The 25,282-nt window shown below is 43.3% G+C and overlaps 2 protein-coding genes across 2 annotated transcripts in view; one reads left to right on the top strand and one right to left on the bottom strand.

The window, feature by feature from the left end:
* The window catches only part of Vps26b (VPS26 retromer complex component B), a 25,612-nt gene extending 19,826 nt beyond the window's left edge, over positions 1-5,786 (bottom strand). Inside the window, exon 1 of the mRNA XM_034509856.2 lies at positions 5,093-5,786. Coding sequence (XP_034365747.1) covers positions 5,093-5,315 — 223 coding nt within the window. The 5' untranslated portion in view covers positions 5,316-5,786. The remainder of the gene's footprint in view (positions 1-5,092) is intronic.
* A 105-nt stretch (positions 5,787-5,891) lies between these two features.
* The window catches only part of Ncapd3 (non-SMC condensin II complex subunit D3), a 65,974-nt gene continuing 46,583 nt past the window's right edge, over positions 5,892-25,282 (top strand). Inside the window, 11 exon segments of the mRNA XM_034509855.2 lie at positions 5,892-6,501; positions 11,062-11,216; positions 14,996-15,158; positions 18,165-18,265; positions 18,267-18,350; positions 18,731-18,904; positions 19,213-19,274; positions 19,586-19,673; positions 21,847-21,980; positions 23,965-24,037; positions 25,070-25,195. Of these exon segments, the coding sequence (XP_034365746.1) occupies positions 6,432-6,501; positions 11,062-11,216; positions 14,996-15,158; positions 18,165-18,265; positions 18,267-18,350; positions 18,731-18,904; positions 19,213-19,274; positions 19,586-19,673; positions 21,847-21,980; positions 23,965-24,037; positions 25,070-25,195 (1,230 nt within the window). The 5' untranslated portion in view covers positions 5,892-6,431.

The following is a 25,282-nucleotide window of genomic DNA, read 5'->3' as shown; positions in this document are numbered from 1 at the left end:
ACTTCAGCAGGAAAATGGTCTCTTCTGTAATTGTGCAATAGTGCCCTCACTGCTCCTTGTATACTACTTATCTTTCCAATCCCACCTGTCTCACCTAGAAGACTTCCCTTGCCATGCATTTACTGGCATTGTTCCAATAGAGACTACACTATCGGGAGAAACTCTTCTCCCGATAGAGACAGATACAGCTAGATACAGAGAGGACAGCAAAGCAGCTGAAAAATCAGGATCACTAAAACAAGGGTCTACATTAAAAGCTAGGAACTGATTACTCGCTTGAAACAGTATTCAAACTGGAAGGTTGCTGCAGTGCTTGCTGCATGAGCCATAGGTATGGCAACCCTCTTCTTTTCAACAGGAAGACGTAATCTCAACTTGAAATAGGAATATGATGGGGAAAAAAAAAAAAGCAAAAGCAAGTAAGCTGACATCAGATGTATTGCGCTCACATCCCAGATCCCTCAAGATGCTGTTCCAGTAGACGCATGATGGTCACATGCCACCTAAGTTCTCAGTGGCCTTGACTGAGAGAATGCCTAGCTAGTTCATTACTGTGTCCTACACAAGCATGGCAGGAGACCAAGCTGCTTGATCTAGACTGTCCCTTTCTTTCATTAAAGTAATTCCAGGGGCTAGGGATGTAGTTCAGAGTTGAGAAATACTTGCCTGGCATAGCTGTGGCTTCTTAGTTTGTTCCTGAATTCTAAAGAAGATAAAGAAAAAAAGAAGAAAATCCAGAAAATAACTTCTGCAAAATCTTAGATCTGAACCAAGATTATCCAGGTGACAAATGATTAATTAGCACTTTCTCTGTGCTAGCCACTGAGACAAGAGATCAACCACTGGACTAGTGATGGAATGGAGACATTTCTGGCCTTTGGGTTAAGAAGATAAGACAACTGGAAAAAATAAAATAAAATAAATACAACAATAATGAAGTCACAACCTGATTGAAAAGAGGTAACATTGGAACTCAGAACAGTAGAAGAAGTGGTTAGCAGACTTCTGAAGAAAGAGTACAAATTAGGCAGGCCATACTTTTCAGAAGAAAACATAAGTTAAAATACAAGGGGAAAGACACCAAAACTTCAAAAGGAACAGAGGTTTGTTTACTTGTTTGTTTGTTTGGCAGTACTGGGGTTTGAAACCTGTGCGTCACGCAGAAAAGGATTTTATTATTTATTTACTTCGTTAAAAAAAGAAAGATTTATAACTGGGGTGGGTGGGGGTGGGGGTGGCGAATACCTTTATTCCCAGCACTAGGAAGGCAGAGGCAGGTAGATCTCTGTGAGTTCAAGGCCATCCTGATCTACAGAGTGAGTTCCAGGATATCCCGTGCTATACAGAAAAATCTTGTCTAGAAAAAAACAAAGTAATACAAAACAAAAAAAATTTATTTATTTATTTATGTATTTAGGTGTTTTGTCTACATGTATGTCTCTGTAGCAGAAGAGAGTGCTGGGTTCCATGGGACTAAAGTTATAGACTGTTGTAAGCTGCCATGTTGGTGCTGGGAACTGAACTCAAGACCTCTGGAAAAACAGCCGGTGCTTTCAACTAGTGAGCCACTTCCCCAGTCCCTATTTAGTTCTTTTTTTTTTTTTTAGAAAAGGTCTCACTGTGTAGCCCAGGCTGGCCTGGAACTCATGATCCTCATGCTTCAGTCTTCCAAGAGGTAGGCTTACAGGTATGTACCACCATGCCTGACTAGAAGAAGATATCTGAAGAAGCGATCATCAGTGAAGAAGTTAAAGAGAGACAAGTCTGGAAAGGCAGGCTGGGACAAGCTCCAGAAAAGAAATAAATATACTCCCTCTAAGGAGCTGGTAAAAAGCAAACAAACAAAACATCTTCTAAGGGATAGACAAGAGAGAATTGCATCTTGGAAGTTCATCTTTGCAGAAGATTCTGAGAGGGATGTGGAAGAGACTGTCAGAGCAGGTTATAGAGTTAGACAAGGGACAACAGCTCCAACTCCTCCAAAACCCAAACAAACAAACACACACACAACCTGTTTTATCAGGAAGGACAGAACGCCGTGATGGTAAATAACTCTTGGCTGTAGCTACAGTTACGCATATAACCTGACCTTCTAACATAACAGAAGTCCCACCGTCTTGATACATAGTCAAAGAATGCAACCAAGGAGAAAACCACAGAACCACAACTTCAACAAAGCTACCCACTGGCCTCGCTCTGGTGCCCTGAAGTCACTTCAGAATAACTGTCTTAGATGTATGACACAATATGTCATGCCCTGGTTCTCTGGGGAAGTCACAGAGATAGTAAAGAAACATGATGCTCAAGGGAAGTCTTTGTGCTGAATAAGCTAGTATTTCCTTAATAGCAACTTTAGGGACGGAAAAAGTGGCAGCGAAAGTGGGAAGAGAGATTTTTTTTATATACCAACATACCTAGAAAGGCTTTTCCTTTATTTCTTTGTTTTGAGACAGTGTCTTGCTGTGTCGCCAGATTGACCCGGAACTCCAGATCTTCCTGGCTTAACCTTTGAAGTCCTGGCATTATAAGTATATGCCATCATGTCTGCTTAGAAAGGTTTTTCTGATGTCTTCTCCTCGATGAAGAAATCTCAAGCCCAAACAATAAATATACTGTTTATAATTCTGTTCTGATCTTTTACTGTTCTGCCATGTAGCCATGGATAATGAATGTGAATGAACTTGAACTATATACTTTAAGCACCACACCCACTGCTAGCCTTGTGAAAGCTCATGTGACTGAAGTAAATGATTTTTAAGGCAAATAGCTGAAAAGTGTTCTCTGTAAAAGTCCACATGGTAAGCTAACTGAGAAGAACCTATGAAGCCTGGGGAGGGAGGGGGGGAGCCTGAATCAGTGGCTGTAATTCAGTTTGTGAATGGAAGTATCACTACATAGACTACTCTTACCTCTATAAAGGAACCCCCTATCTGAGACACGAGACACAGCCCCCCAATATCTCATAATAACCAAGTGATTTTAATATACTTAATTTACAGCTGACAAAGCTAAGGCCCCCCTCAGGTCAGAGTACCAAGGTCTCAGGGAAAATTACCCCAGGAAGCAATAAAAGGTTTCAAGAAAATTCAGTAAGGTTATTACAGTCTTGGAATGAAGGAGTTAGGAAAGAGACCAGGTGGAGTGATTACAGCAAACAGCCTCCTTGACTACCTTTTATTTAAATAGAAAGAGACCTGGACACCATGCTTTCCTTCTAGAATGGCTCATTTCATACTGCCTGAATGAAGCAAGGAACTTTTTGAGTTATTCACAATCAGGGAGTTGATGGTACAGGCAAAGACTAAAACATACCTGTTTTTCCTGGTATTACAGAGCAAAAGAACTGATGTAGCAACTTTAAAACTCCTACTTAAAATACCTATTCTTAGTAGGCAAGTACTGACTATTTCATATATGATGCTTAACATAAAATGCTTTAGATTTATATAATCTGACCTGTGATTCTTTACTGAGTGACTTTATCCTCTGTGGAGACACACAACAATACCTCAAGGCACTACTGTGTGACAAGGAAGGGATGCCCTGGTTTCTAGTTCAGGAAAGATTGAAGATCCAGCTAATGGCCTGCAACAACAGTGATCTGGCTTCAAATATCAATTGACAGTGCTCCTGTCCAGCCGGTCCAAGCCAGAAGCAGGAGAGCAACCAGTGTGAAATTCACCCTTCACTCTCTTTTCTGGTACAGCAACAGCTCTTTCACCTCCTGGCTTTAAGGAAAACCCAAGCAGCTCCTTTATGATCACCCAGTCTTCAGCTAGATTTCATTATTTTTAAACACCAGAGGGAAGATGTTTAAGGCCAAACAGTGGGTTGTAGAAATCTAGCTGCCAGGACTCCCGTTCCCAGGGTTCCACCTACCTCCTGTAAAAGGGAGCATACAGATGATACGCTCAGCTCTTAGCACATGAATTTAGCAAGATTTCCCAAGGAAGTTGCTAAAATCAGTGTCCATATGTGCAGTATGGGGTACAGGGTAGGGATTTTCTGACTGGTGTTTATTATCCCTTGCGTATAACCTACTGGTGACTTCATGATACAAGCATTTTTATTTTAGAAGTACCCAAGCACTTTGATAACACAAAAAGACTCCAAATACTTAGAATCGGTGACAACCCAGTCATGATGGGCAGCTCCCCAAATCTTTGTGGGGTTTTGTTTTATTTTGAAACAGAGTCTCACTATGTAATACCGGCTGGCCTAGAACTCACTATGTGAACCAGGCCCTTCACCTCAGAGATCTACCTGTTTCTGCCTCCCAAGTGCTACAATTTAAGGCATGTGCCACCAAAATCACCCGGCTCCCAAATATTTTATTACCTTCCCTTGTCTAGTTCTATTAAAATTAACAATATTTGAAGATGACTTTTGAGCACTGCAAAATTTTGATCGTTTAATTATATAGTCTCTGCAGCATCACTTCTCTGCCTTTAAGGAGAAAATTAGACAACTAAATACTAGCATTGTAATAAAGAAGTTTGAGAAATAGAGGCAGTCAGAAAGAGGCAGGTTAAAGGTATTCAAAAACTGCACATGAAATGTAGTACAAAATGGAGGTGAGATAGATGGAATTTATGAACCTTGTCTACCACACTGTGTTGTAAAGGGGAAGGAAGGATGATGGCTAGGTGGGTGGGGTCACTGCTTAACTTTGGATTGGATCTGACAGCTGTGGCTGTCAAACCCACCTGCAGGATATTGTCTACCTCACTATGAAATCCCAGGTACTAGAAGCAAAGGTGAAAGCATACTGCAGAGACAATGGGGATACCCAAGCACCCGGTGAGCACCTGACCATACAGCAGAGGGCTCCCTACCCTATCTAGGCTGTTCCCACCTCCCCAGCAGCACGCTGTCACTTTTGGCACGGAAGAAGGTAATGAATGCATGGGGGAGTCGCCCACGGGCGGGACTCGTGGGTGAATCTCAGGCTTTAGATTGCAGTTGAAAAGAACGTATCGCAGGCCACGCAGAAGCTGGGCACTGAAAATCTCTGCCACCAGCCCGTCCCACACTCGATTCCAGGGGCCGGCTGACATCCCGGGCTTGGGAAGATCCCAGGGAATAGACTCACCGATCTGCCCAATGAATTCGATCTTGATGCCCTGGTGCTCTAGTCGCTTGTTGGGGTTCTTCAGAGATAGGCTCACCTTCCCCGAGACGGTTTCCCCGTCGTAGAAGAGGAAATATTTCTCCTTCTTCCCGTCTTCAGTCTTATGCTCCGCTCGCTTCCTACTCTCCGCATCATTCAGCAAGATTTCCACCTCTACGCTCTGCCCAAAGCCGAAGAAGCTCATCTCCCCGCCTGACCGCGCCGGGGTCGGCACAGACTGCTCCCTCCCTCCAAAGCGCGGGCTGCCTTCGGGGAAGGCAGGCCGGAGGGCCGGCTGCGGGAACGCGCTGGACGCCGCACCGCAGCCCCGCTCCTCTGAGCTGGAGGGTGGGCTACGGCCGACGGCCTGCGACCCTGGGGAGAGGCAGGGCGGAGGAAGGCGATCGGCTGCGGGTTGCGAAGCCCAGAGCAGCGATGCACCTAGAGGCCAGACACAGTACCTCCCTAGATCCTGGCGGTGCAGCGACTAGGGCCCCGGCCGGAAAGGCGCCAAGCACGCACGTCTCGTCGCCCACCGGGTGGGGTCCAGCGCCCAGCCGCACACACTAAACTGGTTTGACTCCGGTGGCGCAACGCACCGAAGTGCTATGGCTGCGCCGGGCGGGGGAAGGAGCAGGAGAACTCCGGCCCGGATGCGAAGAAGATGCCACGCGCACGCGCACTTCTTCTTCCCCCCCCCCCTCCAGGCCGTCAAGGGGTGCACTCGTCTGCGCATGTGCAGTACCAAAGGGCTCCTTGTCTTTCCTAGTTAACATGGCGGCTTTGGCCTCTTTCCAGTAGAACTCGGGCCCAGATGTGCGGTAAAGTTCTAGCACTGCAAGTGCGTCCTTGAAATATTTTGGTTGCATTTCTCTTACTTCTTAGTCCGATAAACGCCAGGCTACTCTTCACATTCGAATACGAACAACGTTTGCGTGCTGTCTGACTGGATGAGGTACTTTTCACATGGACGCTCAGTGTCACCGGTAGGGGCAAAGGTGACTATTACAGGAAGTATGCTGTCTCCACTGGCCTCTAGGTTCCCTGTCGTGTAAGAAAGGCAAGACGGTAAGAAAAACACTAGTGATCTCCTGATCCCAACATTACTGGAATACTAAGAAAAAAAGCTCCGCCAGCCTTGTTTAGCTTCCAGCCTTTGCCCCGCCTATTTCTGCGCACGCAGTGGACGACCCAGACCATTGGCCTAAGTTACGAACACGGCTCAGCGCGGTGATTGGTCGATTGTAAATCCCGAACGTTGTGACTGGTTCGCAGAAACGTCTCAGAGCGCGCGCGGGAGCGGCGGCGAGCCGGTACGTTCATGGTCCGGATGGCGCTGCAGGATCTTGGAAGAGACCTGCAGCCTTGGTGTCCGCTGGGTCTCAGCCTCGGTGAGGAAACGCAGGCGCGAGTTCTGGGTTCGGGGGTTGGGGTGCTTTGCTCCGTCTAAGGTATCTAAGCCTGCTGCCCGGTGCCGGCAGTGGTGGGGGAAGGGTCTGGTCTCTGCCGGGACCGTGAGCCCTCCAGGATTGTCACAATCCTGTTATGCCCAGGTCTCGGGGTCTCCAAGAGATCTCAAAGAATTGCCATATCTGATGTAGTGAAACAAAAGAGCCTTTTTTAATTCCAACCCAGGTTTGGATCGCAAATTGAGCAGAGCAAAGTTGCGATCCCGCGTCTAGGGGTTTAGGGGATTTTATACAAGCAGGTTCCAAGGCTTCAGGGTTACATGGCGGATAAGGAAAGCTATAATTCTACCTGTTTGGGGCGCAGACAGGGTCAGCGGGCGGGGTCGCGCAATTGGGGAGGGTGTTCTTCTGGCCTTTATGGTGCTGTCAGGGTTAAGTGTTTCTACAAACCGATCACAGCTGTCTCAGGACGCTTAATTGGCTTGATTTCTCTCTAAGGATGTGTGGTTCTTTGCTTCTCCCTAGGCCCTAAGCTACCTGTGTTGGGGAGTGTCTAGCCATCTCTCAGAGAGAGTGGCAGCCTCAGCGACATGGGGGCTGGAAGCTGAATCTGAGTATCTATTCTCAGGCTGGTATTTGCCATTCCCAGGACCGGGGGCGGGGAGGGGGGCTTGCACTAGAAGTGCTATTGGAATGAGGATTTGGGACTCTCCCCTGTGTCCTTTTGAGAGAGTCAAGTGAAGGGAAGGAGCAGGGGGGCTTCTATGAGCGTGAGCGTGAGCGCAAGGGAAGTGCTAAGGCCAGCACTAGCCACTCCCCAGCCAGGGTGGTGACCAGCCAAACAAACTGTGGGATCTGAGTCCAGATGAGTAATTGGTAAAAAGAGAGCTAAACTGTTCTAGCATGGAGGAGGTCGGTGGCTGGAGGATTGCCATGAGTTCAAGACCATGCTGGGCTACACAAATGAGTTCAAGCCAGTATGGAAGTGTCATCATCATCATCATCATCATCACCATCATCATCATCATAATGACAATAATAATAACATGAAAAGCTAATAGTTGGCCTTTAATAGTGTTAGTGCGTCTGTTTTCTCCATCTGTCACCCAGTCTTGCTGGACTTACTAAGTCTGTCCCTGTCCCCAGGTAGTTTTAAACAGACAATCTCTATGTTCAGATTTTTTTTTCTTAAAATTTGTGATTATACATTCACTTAGATGGTTCTCTTGAAGACTTCATTAGATGCTCAAATGAAATCAAGGCTCCCAAAGCCAGCTGGTTGAAGCAGCTAAATGGATAATGAAGTAGAGAATGTATTGAAGTCTTTCAGAACAGCACATAGGAAACTGGATTATAAGCTGGCTTTGGCAGCAGCTTTGTGGTCCTTGCAATTGAAGCAGAGCTGTCCAGAGCTGCATACAAGAGGAATTGCAGTAGAAAAAGACTGTGTAGTGCTGCCCTGCATGTTAGCTTATGATCTGTCAGGAAATCCAGAGAAAGGATGATGGGCTAGATGACTGGCTAGCTTTTTCAAACAGCGGCAGGGCACAAGGGAAAGAGTACAAATAAAATCTGTGGTAGAGAGCCCTTCCTGGGATCCAAACCATGGAACCTAAGGGAAGGATCAGAGGGGAGGGAGAGAATAAGAGAGACAGGAATAAAAGATACTCCTCTGGTTTACTTTTTAGTACAGAAGGGGGCATGGGACCCATAATTCATCATGAAAATGGAAGCCTTCATAATGGCCTAGCATAGGAAACAGAGAATTAAGGAATACACTGTCTCTAAGCTGCTTCAGTTGGGAAAGACTTAATGATAAGAAATGAAAGAGCCTCTTACAGCCTGGCTTGTGAGGCTCTGGGACATGGAGCAGATGGGATCAGCCTGGGTACCCTAAAGCATAGAAACAAGTCTATCTGCTCCTCCACCCTTGAGCCAGGTCTGCTTAACCTGAGCTAATACTTGGAAATCAGTTCCTGACAGACTGGGCCATACAAGCCAGTGGGCACACTTGGCTGACACTAGCCAAAATCTTTCTATCAAGACTGGAAGATGAAAGTCCAGGAATTATTGAGAAAATTGGGCATCACAGAAGTTTATGGTGCCCAGATCTTTGGGCCGTCTATGGTTCGTGTTTATGGCGGTGTTAAGGGATTCAGCAGAGACCTCAGGCCTGGTATGGGACTTCAGTGGCTTTGCTGACCCCATAGTAAGGCGTGATTTTTCAGAGACGGGAGAGACTGTGGTAGGTCTTAATGATTTAGCATAGCATATACACTGTATATCAGACATGAGAGGTGCTGAAACTCCTAGCAGTTTCAAGCTCTAGGATGAAATGGGAGGAAAACAGATGAGAGAGCCTATTTAGGTCACTGGAAAGTGAGTGTAAGATAATGTCAAGTATAAGATTATTCAGCACTTGTGGGCCTCTGGAAGGCTGTAAGAGCAAGCGGACACATGAGTGACAGTAGCACCCATGGAAAGTTTAAGGTAGATCCAAGGTTAGGTAATGATGCCTCCCTGACCACACACTGTTCATCTTCCCCTACCAATAACTATGCAGGGAGTGGAGCTGCTTGCCCAACCTGGGACCCTTTCAGTAGTCATGTGTGACAGATGGAGAGATGCTACCCTTGACCCTGTCAGGCAGGGAAACGGGCTGTAGTGTGGAGCGATTGAGAGTAGGGCTCTACTCCCGCTGGCCCATGTAACAGAACTTTCTCTGTTCTCTTCGGTCTTCTTTTCTACAAGTATTACCTTTGGCATCAGAGCTGCTTCAGTGATGGTGGTGTTTTAGCTACCATTGGACAGGTTGGCCTGGATAGACTTTGGTTCCCTCATCTGTCAAATGTTTATAATATCTAACAGAATTTTTGTCCAGTTGAACTTTGTGCCTGGTGTACAGTAATTGATGAACAGATACTAATGCCGATTCTGACTCTCTCCACCCAGACTCTGTGTTGTGACTGTTCTGTTTCCAAACCCCTTTGCCCTTGTGCTTTGGTACCCCATGCACTCGTGTGGTCTGTCCAGTTGAGAAGTCATCCTCCCTATGTCCTTCCCCTCACTGCCACTTACTTCCTTTTTACTCTTCAGTGTTGTGCACACGTATCTATTACTGTGTTAACATAGTATTATAAAATATATATAGCTGTTTATTCAATGAGAGTTTTATAGCTAGTACAACTTTTGGTATCTTATACACGTTATCTCTCACAAAAATTATATAGTGCCAATAATAAATAGATTAGCTATGTGGTAGTGGTCAAGTTAGCATATTAGTGTGCTGTATGATGCAAAACTCAGTAGGCTTTCTTCTATTAGAGACACTTTTTACAGTATTAAGGAGTGTTCATCATTGTGTGGTTCATCTTACAATCTAGGACTTAAAAGGGTTTCAACTATTTCCTTAAAATGTTTATTGAGGGGTAATTGATAGGCGTTATTACATCTTAGAGATGAAGTACTGGAGGCTCAAGAACAGTAGCCATGATATGACTTAACTCATAATGATAATTATATGAACATTCTGGAATCCGGGCCAGAAACTGCCTTTCAAATCTGGCCTGATGAGTTGAGCTTAGGGCTGGGAAGCCTGGTGAGGAGTGCCGCTGGAAGACTGTGCTGCTGTCTCTTTGATTCACATTCTTTTCATTGCTCCTGTGTGCTTGGGAGCCGCCTAGTATTTCTGTATACGCCTGCCCTGTCTCTTTTAGTGTAAACGTTTTGGGGAAGTGACATGAGATTATCGTCCAAGGGCCTGGCGATATGCCTTATGTTTTATTTGGGTTTGTCAACTTGTTTATGAGACTTTCACAGACAAGTGGCCAAAACTCTGGGTGATGCGTGTGTCTTTTATGAGTGCTGCTTATAAGAAAACTTGATCTCTACATTTGTTCGAGAGCTATTCCCTGAAACCATTACACATAATAATAGCTAATGTTTCTTTTTGATGTTTTTAGATTTGTTTTTATTTTCCATGAATGAATGTTTTGTTTGCATGTATGTCTACACATCATATGTATGCCTGGTGCCCTCAGAGGCCATAAGAGGGTGTTAGAGCCCTGGAGATTAGAGTTGCAGATGGTTGTGGGTGCTGGGACTAGACCTGGGTCCTCTGCAAGAGCAGCCAGTGCTCTTAACTACTGAGCCATCTCTCCAGCCCTCTCCCTTGTATTTTTAGATAATTAACCTAATAGGTGAGCTGTCTATTATGGTTTTAACAAAGAGATTTTCTTCATCATATTTTTCTTTTCAATTTTTGAGACAGGGTCTTGCTGAGCAACTCTGTTTGATCTGGAGCTCACTGTGCAGCTCTGGGTAAGCTTTGAACTTGTATTCCCCCCCACATCAGACTTCCAGGTACTGAGATTACTCCCAGCCACTGTGCTTCCATGAAGAAAGGTTTTTCTTTTTATTACATGACACCTGTACAGTTAAACATGAATGGTGACTGTTTTCTACAATATACCTCACATCTGAACGTGATTGTTTTTTACTTGCTTGAGAATATTTATTCATTTTACTTCGTTTTCTCTTAAGAATGGGTGAACACTGTGTGGGACCTGGACTTCACAGAGATTGAGCCTTTGGATCCCAGCATAGCAGCAGAGATCCTAGAGACCGGGAGAGATGCATTCACAAAGCTCTATGGAAGCCTCTTCCCCTTTGCAACTGGCGAAAGTGGATCTTTAGAGGTAAAAAGATAAATGAGCAAATCAAGGGACCCATTTTTACGTGTTACAGAGGATGAGAGTCATCATAGTTTAAGTTAAAAATAATTTTCTCAGGTGAGAGTAATGCGGAAACTCTGCTTTGCTCATCGGACAGTCCTGGTAGCTTTGCCTTTTCACAATAGCAGTTTAAAAGATGAAGCAGCAAAAAGGAAGAGCGCCAGACAAACCAAGGGAGAAGACTCTGAAAGTGAAGTAATAATTCAGGCATGCCATAGCTTTAAGAAAGCTTGTGTTAGACTGAAAAGTAGTTAGGTGGTTTACACACCTAATACTGTGTTCTGCCAGCTATTAGAGATGTCAGTGGATAACTTAATCTCAGTTCTCAAATGCCTTCCACCTTTTTCTTTGAGTAATAACCACTAGATCCCTTGATAGTTTGGAATTCCTTCAGGAATCTTGCCTGTCTCTGCTATTTCACATGGATTCTGAGACTCCAAAGGAAGCATGAGATTGGCATGGTTTGTGAGCCAAGTCCTGTGTCCACTGAGGGAGGCATCTCCCCAGCTTTCATGAGCTTATAAACATTGAGAACTTCTTTTTAAAAAGAAGCAAGTCAGCTAGACATGGTGGTGCATACCTTTGGTCCCAATACTCAGCAGGCAGAGGCAGGCAGACCTCTGTGACTTTGAGGTTAGCCTGGTCTAACAGAGTGAGTTCCAAGACAGCCAGAGCTACAATAGTGAGACCCTGTCTCAAACAAAACAAAACAAAACAAACAGTAAACAAAAACCCAAATAAATGAGAAGCAGTCATAGTAGCACATACCTGTAATTCCAGTACTTGGGAGGATGTGGCAGGGGATTATTGCTACAAATATACAGCCAGCCTGGGCTATAAAGAAGATCCTCTATTAAAAAGTTGTTTTAAATCTAAAAAAAAAAAAAAAAATCAAAGGGGACAGCAAGAGGGCTGGCTGCTGAGCGCTCCGTGGGTAAAGATGCTACCATGCCTAACAAATTGACTTTGATTCTCAGGACCCACATGATAGAAGCAGAGAACCAATTCCTGCCATTGTCCTTTTGACCTCCACATGTGTGCTATGATAAATTCACAAGTGTTCAGACACACACACAATAAGCAAATAAATAAATGTAATTAACAAAGTTTTATAAGGGAGAAAAGGCAAAACCCAAAAGGCTAGGAAACAGAATAAGAAAGTCTTAATTCAGGCTAAATGTGATAGTACAGACCTCTAATCCCAGTGCTTGGGAGGCAGAGGCAGGGGGATCACTGAGTTGTAGTTCCATTGAATTAAACATCCTTTTAGAGTAATACTAAGCATTTCAGTGAGTACTGTAGAAACTAGGGGTGGGGTTGAGACACAGAGGGAATATGCAAAGAATGTTGAGAATTATGACTGTTATGATTGGCATTCAGACTTTTTAAGCCATAGGAGACATAGGGCAATAAGTTAGACTGAGAACAGACTACAGGTGATGTGAAATGCTGTCCTATTATTAGGTCTCTTGCTGGGATAAAGCACCATGACCAAAGGCAGTTTGGAAGGGAAGGGGTTATTTCATCTTAAGTTTTGAGATAACAGTCTTTCACTGAGGAAGCGTAGGACAACCTAGAGCAGAAGCCATAGAGGAGTGCTGCTTTCTGGCTTGCTCCATGGGTTGGGCAACCTGCCTTATATATAGCACGAGGACTAGCAGCCTAGGGATACAAACCACAGTGATCTAGGCCCACCAATATCAATTATCAACCCAGAAAATGCCCCATAGGCTTGTCTACAGGCCAATCTGGAGGGGACATTTTCTCAGTTGAGGTTCCCTCTTTCCAAGCGACTCTGGATTGTGTCAGGGTAACATAAAACTGGCTAGCATAAATGGGCTTCACTTGTGAAGTTTGGTACATTTACTAAGACATGGTTATGCCTGGGGTTCTGCCGGAATAGTATGTAATGAGGGTGAATGGTACTGTCTGCAGTTTTAGTTGTAGAAACTGGAGAGGAAGGCCAAAAACAAAATTTGTTTAGACAGAATTAATAGAGGTTTTAGAACTAAGAAGTTTTGGCCATGTTCTAAGACATGGCATAAATTGCCACGATAGATATAAGTAGAGAAAGATACAGACTAAGACCTTAGGCCAGTGGCACAGTACCTGCCTAGCATGCATGAGGCCGTAGGTTCAGTCCCCAGTTCTGCCAGCAGAACCTTAGAACGACAGCAGAACTAGGAGGAGGATGTTAACCAAGGTGAGATTATATTTGAAGATCCCTGAGGGGTATGATTGAAGTTAGAAATGCAGGTCAGATCAGAAGACCAAAGGGTAAGAGCAAAATGTTGTGGATCGAGGCATGAGTGGGCACTGAGACAAGGGTGTTACGAGCTGGGGCAAGAAGAGGACCCAGTAAGAATGGAGAGTTACTGAATAAGGCCACAGAGAGGTAGTCAGTGATGGGAGTACAGGCCCTGCAGACGAGACAGCAGCCAGGGGATCACAGCTGCTGAGGTGACACAGGGGAGTTGTGGTGATTAGATAGTACAGTCAGAGGAGGGGTGCCTACTGCATTTGGAGTGACAGTATGACCTTCAAGGAAAGGAGAATACAAAAGACAACCCAGGCCAACCTCAAACTCTTGTTCTGTTTGCTTCAGCCTTCCAAGGACTAAGACTATAGACATGTGTCACCATGCCCTGTTTTGTTAGGATTGTCACCAGTCTTTAGTTTGTGCTGTGCAATGTGGCTACTCTGCAGCGTTGGGCAAAGTAACTTTTTCTTATTTAGCTCTGGCTGTCCTAGAACTCACTGTGTAGCCAGGCTGGCTTGCTACTCAAAGATCCACCTGCCTCTGCCTCCCAAGTGATGGGATTACAGGCGTGTACCACTTTTTTTGCCCTTCTTTTGCCCTTCTTGTCCTAATTTTTGAAGGAAGGAGGAAACATCACACTGTCTGATTTTCTGAATTTTGTTAGCCTTTCTTATTTTAAAGATACTCAAGGTCTGTTGTAGTGGTACCTGTAGTAGACTTGGGGGAACCAAAGCCTGTCTGTGGGATATTTTCATAATTGCTAATTTATGTAGGAGGGCTCAACCCCCGTGGGTAGTACCACAACCAGGTAGGGTAGCCCTACGATGTATACGAAAGCTAGCTGAGCAGAAGGTAGAGGGCTAGCCAGTAAGAGATATTCCTTCAAGATTCCTGCTTCAGTTTCTATTCATGTTCCAGACCTGATTTCTGTCAGTGACGGATTGTGGCCCAGAAGTAGAAACCAAATAAATTCATCCCTCCCAGGTTGCTTTTGGTCCCAATGTTTATACAGCAACAGAAAGCTAACTAGAGTATTTCTCTCATTGTGGGCTAAATAGCAGGGATGGCTACAAACCATGGCTGGGCCACTAGTGACATCCTTCTGCCAGGCATCCCCTACCTCCTAAAGCTTCCACAGCTTCATAGCAGCAGCAGCTGGGGAAGAAGCACTCAACACACAAGCCTGTGGTGGCAGCTCAGATTCAGGCAGGAACAACTTAGCGTTTTGATTCTCTTTGGAGATGGCAGACATTTATAATTAGGTGCTAAACTATGTGTATGTACATGCACCTGGGTGTGGGTGTGTGTGGGTGTGGGTGTGTGTGTAAGAATCCAGCACAAGGCTTGTGTCTGCTAAGCAGGCACTGAGCTGTGTTTACTCTCCTTATTACTCTTCTGAGATGCCAAGTCCTCGTAAGTATCATTATGGTTTTTTTCTAGTTTATCTAATCACTGGCTCTTGTGACTTACACTTTCCTCCCAGAGCATCTGGACCTTCTTCACTGAGAATAACATTTCCAGTAATGCACTGGTGGCGTTGTTCTGTCACTTTGTCCAAGAAGCCCATAAAAAAAGCACCAGTGCGCAATATCGAGAATATGGCCTTCATGCTGCTGGGCTCTATTTCTTGCTACTAGAAATACCAGGTATGTATACTCTCTGGCCCTCTGTTGATAGGTTCCTCATCTGTATGCAACCAAGTGAATGGAAAGAATACTTGAAAATGTTACATCGTTGCTAGTATATGTTTTCTTAAGCCTGTGGCGACTGGATGTGTACTGAACATGTACAGACTTTTCTCTCAGTGCCTTAGCCATACAGCAGAGGGATTATTACATAGCATTTACGTTGTACTGGATGTCTAGACAGGATTTAAAGTACAAAAGATGTGTAGTTTGTGTGCTGATAACCACAAAGTATGCAGATAAGCTTCAAAGAAAAACAAAGGTAGTAATTATTTTATATGAGGGACTTGACTGTTTTAATAGCCTCAGGTTTGGGAGTCTGATTCCTTGTTACTGTGTCAGATGTCCTTATTGCTATTTTTACCCTCTTTGCTCTCTAATTAGAGCCCCCTCCTTTTTCCCATTTCCCCCATCAGATCACTTGTGTCCTGCAATTTTCCTTTCTATAGTTTCCCCACTTCCCTACCCTGACAATGGTTTCTTTATTTTCTGGTTTCTACAGTTACTCCAGGCTATGTGCTCACATCTGAGAGAACCTGGAACATTTGTTTTAGGGGGTTCAGGTTATCTCATTCAATATGATCTTCCCTAGTTTACCTGCAAATTTCTTGATTCTGTTTTTCTTTACAGCTAAATAGTCTTCCACCGTGTAGATGTACCACGTTTTCATTATCCATAAGTTGAAGGACGTTTAGCTGGGTTTACATTTCCTAGTGCTTGTGAGTAGAGCAGCAGTGAACATGGCTGAGCAGACAGCTGTGGGGTTGGAAGTCCATATGCCAGGGAGTGGTATGGCTGGCTAGGGCCTATCATAAACATTCTTTTAGCATTTTAAGACTTCTTCACACTGATTTCCATAGTGGCTCTACCAGTTTGCAGTTCCACCTGACGATTATGAGGGTTCCCTTTTGCCTTAATACCCTCTAGCATTTTTGTTTTGTTTCATGTTTGTTTTGGTTTAGTTTTTGTTTGTTTCTTTCTACCAGACAGGTTTCTATCTGTAGCCCTGGCGCCACCACACCTAGCTTTGTTTTTGTTTTCTGTTGTTGGTTATCTTTCCCATTCTGACTAGGTTAAGATGAAATCTCAGAATTGTTTTTGATTTATGTGTCTCTAATTACTTGGGACCATGAACATTTTTCTGAAATATTTCTTAGCTGTTTTTTTTTTTTTTTTTTTTTTTTTTTTTTTTTTTTTTTGCAGGGAGCAGGGGTGAGAATTCTCTTAATATGTCCCTGGCCCATTTTTTGAATTGTTTGTTTGCTTTTGAGTCTTTGTGCTCTGAAGTCTTTTATGTATTTTAGATATTCATCCTCTGCCACGTATGTAGCTGCAGAGATCCCCCCATTCTTTGTGCTTCCCCTTCACCAAGTCGATTGCTTCTTCAGCTGTGCAGATGGTTTGTAGATTGTTGAAGTCCCACTTGTCAGTTGTCGGCCTTATTTCTTGGGCAAATGGAGTCGTATTCAGAAAGTCCCTTCCTGCGTCTATAGCATGCAGGCACTGCCTGTGTTTTCTTCTAACAGTCCCAGTGTTTCAGGGCTAGGTCTTTAACTCATTTGGAGTTAGTTTTTGTGCAAGGTGATAAATATGTATCTAAATTCATCCTTCTACGTGTGGACATACAATATTTCCAGCAGCCTTTGCTGAAATGCTTTCTTTTTTCCAGCTTATGTTTTTGGCATCTTTGTCAAATATTAAATGGCTGAAGCTGTGTGTACCCATGTTTGTGTCCTCAGTTCTGTTCTGTTGATCTACATGCCTGATTTTGTGCCAATACTATATTCCTTTTATTAAACTGTGACTCTTTTTAGGGTATGCTTCCCCTGTATGCAATGCTTTGAATGTTTAAAGGGTCCCTGTTCTCTGTGCAGAGCTCAAATATGTCAGCCCTGCGTGGAGTCTGAAAATTCTTTTTCTTCTAGTTTTCTGAGAGAGTTGTTCATGAGCCATGATGGACTTTTACCCCACATGTGCACAGAGGTGGTCAGCCTGCACAGAATCCTATAGCTTTTGCGTTACAAAGCTGCCTCTTCAGAAGTCCATTCCATATATCCCAGCTGAGCTGCCTTTCTGACTCTGACTCCTCTACTTTGCACAGCCATTATCTACTTGCATTTACCATTTCTCTGCTGAGATCCAGAAATTACCTACAGGCACAAGATTAGGGCAGTTTCTGCCCCACCCCCCTTTTCTCTTCATGTTTTATATTGATTGTATCAGACATCTTTGTCGGACGTTACAGTTGTGTTCACTGGGAGACAAGTGTAAAATGCGTTTATCTGTCAGGGACCAGGTCCCAAAGTCGTGCTGCTTATTCCTGCTACATTGGCAGTGTTGCTCTGTTCTAGGGCTAAAGTTGAAAATGGCGCATCTTCACTGAAGGCTCACGGCTCCCTTAGAGTCGGGTGGAGAGACCAGCTCTTACTTCTTACACTTTTCATCTTCTTAATGCCTATTGTTTGCTATGTGTGTAATCTGTGTGCATGTGCATTTGTGTGTTTGTGACAAATGTGTGAGCGTGTGAATAAAGTCTGAGGTTAACCTCAGATGACTTCATGATCACACCTCACTCTTGAGGCAGGGTGTCTCTGACCCCTGTCAGAGCTCACAGCCGTTCATTGATTTTAGTCAGCTCACCTGGCAGCTTGTCCTAGGAATCCCATCTCAACCTGAGTGCTGGAAATACAGACAGGCTACCATGCCTGCCCAGCCTTTGTGTAGGTCCTGAGAATCTGAACTGTGGTCCTCACACTTGCACAGTAAATATTTTATACACTAAGCCATCTCCCAGACTTATTCATATTTAAGACAGTTAAGCTTAACTTGCTTAAGCTGATAGAGGTGCATGCCCATAATTCCAGCACTCCAAAGAATAAGAGAGGAAGTGTATATGAGTTCAAGTTAGGAAGACCCTGTCTTAACAACAACAAACTAACCTGCACATTGTCTGTTCCTTGTGACTAGGCAGCGTAGTCAATCAAGTATTCCACCCGGTGATGTTTGACAAGTGTATTCAGATTCTGAAGAAGAGCTGGCCTCAAGAATCTTACTTGACTCAGAAAAGAAAAAAAGGAACACTCGAGGAGTTCTAAAGATAACTATAGTAGGGGCAGAAAAAGAGGAAGACAACCTAGGAAAGAGGATTATCAGGTAAGAAGTGGGTAGGATAAGGAGACATTTCCAAGACGGGCTTGGTGGCGCGTACCCTTAATCCTAGCACTCGGGAGGCAGATGCAGATAGGTGTTTGTGTTTGAAGTCAGCTTGGTTTTAAGACACCCAGGGTTATAAACTGTCAAAAACAACCCAAAAACTATATAAACACAGAAGTAAACAGGACTGTAGCAGTCAAGCAGACCAGTGCAGACCAGACCACTCTGGCCTTTAAGACCTAGAACAACATAGGGACCTGGGCAGAGTCATAGCCTCTGGTGAGTGAAGCTGGACTGGCCTTGACTCCATTTGGGCACATGGAGAGCATGGGACAGCATGAGTCAGCATCACAGTCACTGGCGCACTTTCCATGATTCAGGTGGATGAACTCTCAAGAGAGGAAGAGGAGGAAGAGGAAGAGGAGATTTATTTTTCTGGCAGGGACCTTTCTCAGATACGAGATGCCATATTTAATCTTCTAAAGAATTTTTTGAGGCTTCTGCCCAAGTTTTCTCTTAAAGAAAAGCCACAGGCCATTCAGACTTGTATAGAGGTAAGTGAAAATTAATTCCCAAGACTTGGGGGATGAAGTTCTAGATCAGTGGTTCTCAACCTGTAGGTCACGACCTTTTTGGCAAACCTTTTATCTCTGACAATATTTTCATTATAATTCATAACAGTAGTATTAACTTAAAGTCATGAAGTATCAATGAAGATAATTTTATGGTTGGGGGTTACAACATAAAGAGCTGCATTGTTAACGGGTCAGAGCATTAGGAAGGTGGAGAACCACTGTTACTTATCTCTAGTATTTACTGAATGGAGAAAATACTCACACCTTTCTTGGTATTTGTCTTCCAGGTGTTTGTTGCATTAACTAGTTTTGAGCCAGTTTCTCATAAATTTGTTATTTCACAAGCCAGGTGAGCCCTTCATCTTTCAACATGTCAATCTAATGATGTTTTTCAGAACTGAAATGCTATTTTATTCTATTTAGTATGGAAGCAGAATTTTTTTTTTTTTCATTTAAGTTTGACTTATAGAAAATGCTGGTGTGACGCCCATGTACTCTATCTGCTTGGAAGGTTGAGTAAGTCGTTTGAGGTCAGCACACAGGGATGCTGTTTCCAAGAAAGGAGGGAGGGGAAGAGAGAGAGAGAGAGACAGAAGCTTATAGGCTATGGAATATAAAATCAAATCTATTAGCCAACATTTCCCCCTTTCTTTTCTTTAGGAACCTCAATGAAGTAAAACACATATCAGAGCTGGCCTACTCTGGGTTGTATTTACTGTGCTCCCCAGTACATGGAGAAGGAAATAAGGTAGGGGAGACGTATATTCTAATATCCAAGTTGAGTTGAAAGTGGACAGGCCAAATAATGGAAAGAGGTTTGGTTAGCTGAAGTCATGTGTGGTAAGAGAAGTGAGTACCTGTAATACTTTCAGAGAGAGAACACGTCCACATATCTTTTATTACAGCATATTGTTATAATTGTTCTGCTGTTTAATTCTTGTTCATCTCATTCTTGTGAATCAGTACTGTGGTTAGTTGAGCTAGTAGCTTGTCCTTTAGGATTACAGCCAGGCTGAATACCTGCCCAGCAAGGTTTACAAATTAAGTTGCATTGTAGTTATGTCTGTATAGGAAAACTGATACAGGATTGTACTGGCCACATCTTTAGATATCCACTGGGGAGGTGTCTTGGCACATACGCTCTGTGGCTCAGGGCCAGCTGGCTGTAATAGCATTTGACTTACTATATCATTTCAGAACTTGGTGTTCTTTCTATAATAACATGTCACTATTTTTGCTTGCTATCTAGTCTTCATTATCAGTAGTTACCCAATATATTTGGCGGCCCCAACAAATTATTTCTAAGTTCCCGAGGGGAGACAAAGTTTGGTTTACTTAACTGGGAGAAGAGACAAAACACTTTCATGTAGAAACTGACCACGTTGTCCTAAAGAGAGCAGTCAGGACTGCTGTGGTGGTGCATGCCTTTAGTCCCAGCACTCATTAAGCAAAGGCCAGGTTTGAGGCCAGCCTAACCTTGTCTGCATAGCAAATTCCATGCCAGCAGGAACTGCACAGTGGGACCCAGTCTCAGAGTAAAACAAACAAAAAGGAATGAACAGTCAGAATTTTTAAGTTTCTTTGGTAGTTCCTGTGTGCTTGAGAACATGTTAGTATCTGTATTCTTCCTGTTGATAGTCTACAGAGGTTTTTAGGTTGCCATTTGTTGGTAGCCTGCATCTTGCCTTCTGAGTTACCTTATGTTACTTTCTCAGTAGACATTGTAGTTGTAATAAGGGAACCTCACTAAGCTTCGATACCATAATAAAAGCAGGATATTCTGGGGAAGCCACAGACAGTCCCGTTCCTGTGGCTTTTGGTCAGTGTGATATAGTTAGTATGATGCAGCACTATGTAGTTAGAAGCATGTTGGGCTATGCACATCTGTGTTCAAATTCCCAATCCACTTCCTGCTAGCACTGTGAGTTACATGATCTTGGGAATGTTTCCGTCTGGACAAGGAAGACAGGAAGTTTCATCCTAGATTGCCACCAAATTAAACCAAATGCTGAATACAGGATGCAGTTTCTCTTGCTTCAAAAACAAGTTTAAAAAAACAAACAGGATCTTGCTTGGTCGGGCTGGCCTGGGATTCTCTATACAGACCAGACTGACCTTGAACTCACAGCGTTCCATCTACCTCTGTTTCCCAAGTGCTAAGACTAAAAGCATGCATCACCATGCCCATCCACATGCAGTAGTTTATAATTTATTACATCTATCATGTCTATGGACTTTAAACTGTGAATATGATGGAATTCAAAGGTGTGTTTCCATGTCCTTCCAAGCATTTTAAAAAATATGGTCAATGGGAAAGGTCACCCTTGGAGGTGGACTGTATCTCTAAGGGTTTTTAATTTCGAGGATTTTTTGCTTCACGCTAGACAGCCTTGGTTTTACGAGAACATTAATTATTTGACTTTGGACAGCTTACCTTTGAAATTCATTTTGTTACCTGCACAGTGGAAATTATGTTTCTTTTCTTGCTTGCCTCAAAGGATGGTTCCGATACTTCAGATTCTTCAGTCCAGTTAAATATATGAAAGTGTTTTCAGTATTTACTGGAATTATTTGTCAGATAAATATATTATATGGGATAATATATTGGATGTTTCATAAAATACAAGTATATTCCCTTTTAATATATGGTAATATTAATATTTACTATTAATGAATTATAGTTTGCCACATACCCTATATTTTGTGTAATGATATGAAGACATTATGGAAACAAGATAGTATTCTTAAAGTTACCTGTTGTAACTTATTAACATAAATAACTTAATGCATAAGGTATAGCTTGTACTTACTGAATACTTGTTCGTTGCCCAAGAAACACCACCTTAGTGGTTAGCAGCAAAATCCTTGAGACAACTGGATTCTCTGTCATAGTTTAAATCAAATTTCCTTTTCTCTTTTAGGTTATCAGTTCTATTTTCCATCAAATGCTAAATGTGATATTGATGTTAGAAGTAGGGGAAGGGTCCCGTTGTGCCCCCCTTGCCATAACCTCACAAGTCATCAACTGTAGAAACCAGGCAGTCCAGTTTGTCAGGTAAAGTACATACATCTTGAATTTTTCTTGAAGATCACTCTCCCTTGAAAGTCTGGGCCCTGCACTAACCACAGGCTGACTCTTGTGGCATTAGAATGTCAGACCAGTGGTGGGTTTGTGGGTCAGGCACGTCATGGCCTATCAGTTTCCCCTGCCTGAGTCACATTTGTTGACAGCTTCCATGTTAGGGTATTGTTAAGGACGCAGTGAATCTGTAGTTCTTGAGCCAAAGTCAGGCTCCAGCCTGATTCATTTGTGTAGTCAGCTGCCCACTCCTGCATCCCTTCTCCAGGACAGGAGGCGCACCTGTTTTCTCTCTACTTACATTTCTGTTCCTTGCACATTTTTTTGTTCTCACTTTTCTCTTCCATCCTCTACTTCAAGAAGGACTTGCTGAAGGGTGAAAGTGAGGAGGTTGCTTAATTTCTTATGGCTGATAGACTGCTCTCTGCCATGATACATAGCTCCACCTAAAAGCCCCCTCTTAGCTTTACTGGGAAAGGTACATTTGCTGTGTCTTCCACTTTCATTGCTCCACCACTGATTACTTGGCATTCACTGTAAAGCGAATATGTACCTGTTAGTGCATGCATGCTTTGCAGGCTTCTTTCCTAGGGTGTGGATGGAGACACTGGCACTGGCACTGACTGATACTATCTTGTCGCTGAGCAAGTGTCTCTCAATAGGATTGGCCTTGTTTGAAACAGTCTCTCACTGTTACCAAGGCTAGACTAGAACTCACTATGTAGACCAGCCTGGGCTTCACCTTCTGAGAATCCTCCTACCTCAGCTTCCTGAGTGCTGGGTTTGCAGGCATGAACCATCAGTGCCTGGCTAGGATTCCTTCTTTGTCATTGTCATCATTGTCGTCCTCGTAGTCATCATTGTCATCGTCATCATTAGCTTCTTCCTCCTCTTCCTCCTCTTTTGTGTGTGTGTGTGTGTGTGTGTGTGTGTGTGTGTGTGTATGTTTGTATGCATGCATGCTTAGGGGAATTGGTTCTCTCCTTCCCTAGTGTGGAACCTAGTGATTGAATTCAGGTCACCAAGCTTTAATGGCAGGTGCCTTTATCCACTGAGTCATCTCATTGTCTAGCTTCATAGAAAGAATTTTTAAAACATTAAATATCTAGGATGTGTTAAGTAGAAATGGTTTTTTTTCATATGACTTTATGGCACATGTCTTTAATCTCAGTACTAGGGAGGCAGAGGCAGGCTGATCTCTGTGAGTTCAAGACCAGCCTGGTCTATACCGTGAGTTCCAGGACAGCCTGGGCTACATAGAGAGCCCTTGTTTCAGATAAAACAAAAACATAGTTTATCATATTGCCTGTTGAATGTTTATATAATGGTACAAATCAAATAGTAAAATCTAGTGGGAGAATACATTAAACTAATAGCACCTCATTGAACTGACACAAGGTGGCACTATGTCCTCCTGATTTATCCTAAAGTGATGCATTTTACATCTTAATGTGAAATTTATTATAGTTAAAAGATTGAATTTTTGTCCTTCCCTAATGACTCAACTTCTCAGTGATGCCTCCGGAACTGCATTGGGAGCATGTTTTTTTTAACCTGTTGCAATGTATCTTTAATTCTTTTACTGAAACAACTCAAAGAGGTAGTTTGTTTTTACGATTTTTGGTTATTATTATTGCTCTGTGCCTATGTAGATGTACCTGTATGGGTATGTTTGCACATGTGTGTGTGCTGGCATGTGCTCATGCCTGCACCACAAGCACAGATGGAGGTCAGAAAACAACTTTGTAGTGTCAGTTCTATCTTGAAACCAGTAAGTGTTTAAATGAATTCTGGGAATCAAGCTGGTTGCGACTTGTGAGCCAAATGCCTTTACTTGCTGAGCTACCTTGTTGAATGTTTGAGATGTTTATAAAGTACACAAGTATTGGATTTGGGACACAGACATAAGAAGTTCCTGCTGTGTACGTTGTAACTGGATTTGTGTTTTTCTGTGAATCAGCGCACTTGTGGATGAACTACAAGAAAGTGTGTTTCCAGTCCTTGGGACCTTACTGCAGCACATCTGTGCCAAGGTACTGTGTGCTTACGTGTTTGTTCTTGAGAACCAGTTTGTGTCATCATGAATGGAAGCTTTAAAAGTAGATACTGTCTTAAACCAGGCAGGGTTTGGGCTGGTCGGTCGGTCAGTCTGTCGGTCGGTTGGTTTTGTGGGTGTTTTCAGGCAGGGTCTTCCTGTATAGCTGAAGGTAGGCTTAAGTCATGATCTGCTTGCTCTTGGCCGGCTGAGTGCAGAGATGAAAGGCAAGCACCCCCATACCGAGCTAATAACAAAGTATTCTTTCGCGGTATAAGCTGTTGATTTTGAAAAGTGGTAGACATGCACAGGAGCTTGGAGGAGAGTGTGGTGAGTTGATCAACACCTTCCCATCATTCCAGTTTTGTTTGCTTTGTGTATCTTGAATGCACATGCACACTTTTCTACGGAAGCAAATTCTATTGTATTCTTTCATTCATAATATTTCAGTATGTTTCTGTATAAAGGATAAGAACTTTAAAAAGAACATAAAATATTTACCACCTAAAAGACAAACTACTATCAGTTATCTAATCATGTTCAATTCTGAAAGGTTTTTTAATGTGTGTGAGTTTTGCTTACATGTATATATGTGCACATGTGTGTGACTGTTACCCATGGAGACCAGAAGAGGCTACGGGATCCCTTGGAACTGGGCTTAGAGAGAGTTATGAGTCACAATGTGGTGCTGAGGTCCTTCGCAAGATCAATAAGCACTCTTAAATGCTGAGAAGCCTCAGCAGCTTGCATTCTGAAATGTTTACTGATAGTTTATAAATCTGTGGAGCTGTGTAAGCAGTGACTCTTCATTTGAACCTTATCTACTATAGAGATACATACTGAAGTTGTATGCTTTTCTGCAGAGAGGCTTATAATTTAGGGCTCAGTGGGATAAGAAACATGAAGTTTGTCATTTATCCAGTGTTTGAAAGGTCACTGAGCTAATCACACCTGCTAATTTCCAGCTCCATCATCAGCTTCAGTCATTCTGCAAGTGGATGGCCAGCCATCTTTCTTTCATTTGTTCCAGGTGGTAGATAAAGCAGAGTATCGGACATACGCAGCACAGTCCCTGGTCCAGCTGCTTAATAAACTGCCCTCTGAGGCGTATGCTACATTCATTGCCTGGCTTTACAAATATTCACGGAGTTCCAAGGTAAGAGATGTGTCTGAATAAAAGCTCGGGACCTGGCTTTGGCATCTGATGACAGCCAGGACTGAGTGCAGAAGAGACTTGTGTTCT

This window comes from Arvicanthis niloticus, chromosome 8 (genome assembly GCF_011762505.2).
Source record: "Arvicanthis niloticus isolate mArvNil1 chromosome 8, mArvNil1.pat.X, whole genome shotgun sequence".
In the NCBI taxonomy this organism is placed as follows: domain Eukaryota; kingdom Metazoa; phylum Chordata; class Mammalia; order Rodentia; family Muridae; genus Arvicanthis; species Arvicanthis niloticus.
The sequence above is the reverse complement of the archived record's forward strand: the minus strand, read 5'-3'. Positions and strand labels throughout refer to the sequence as shown.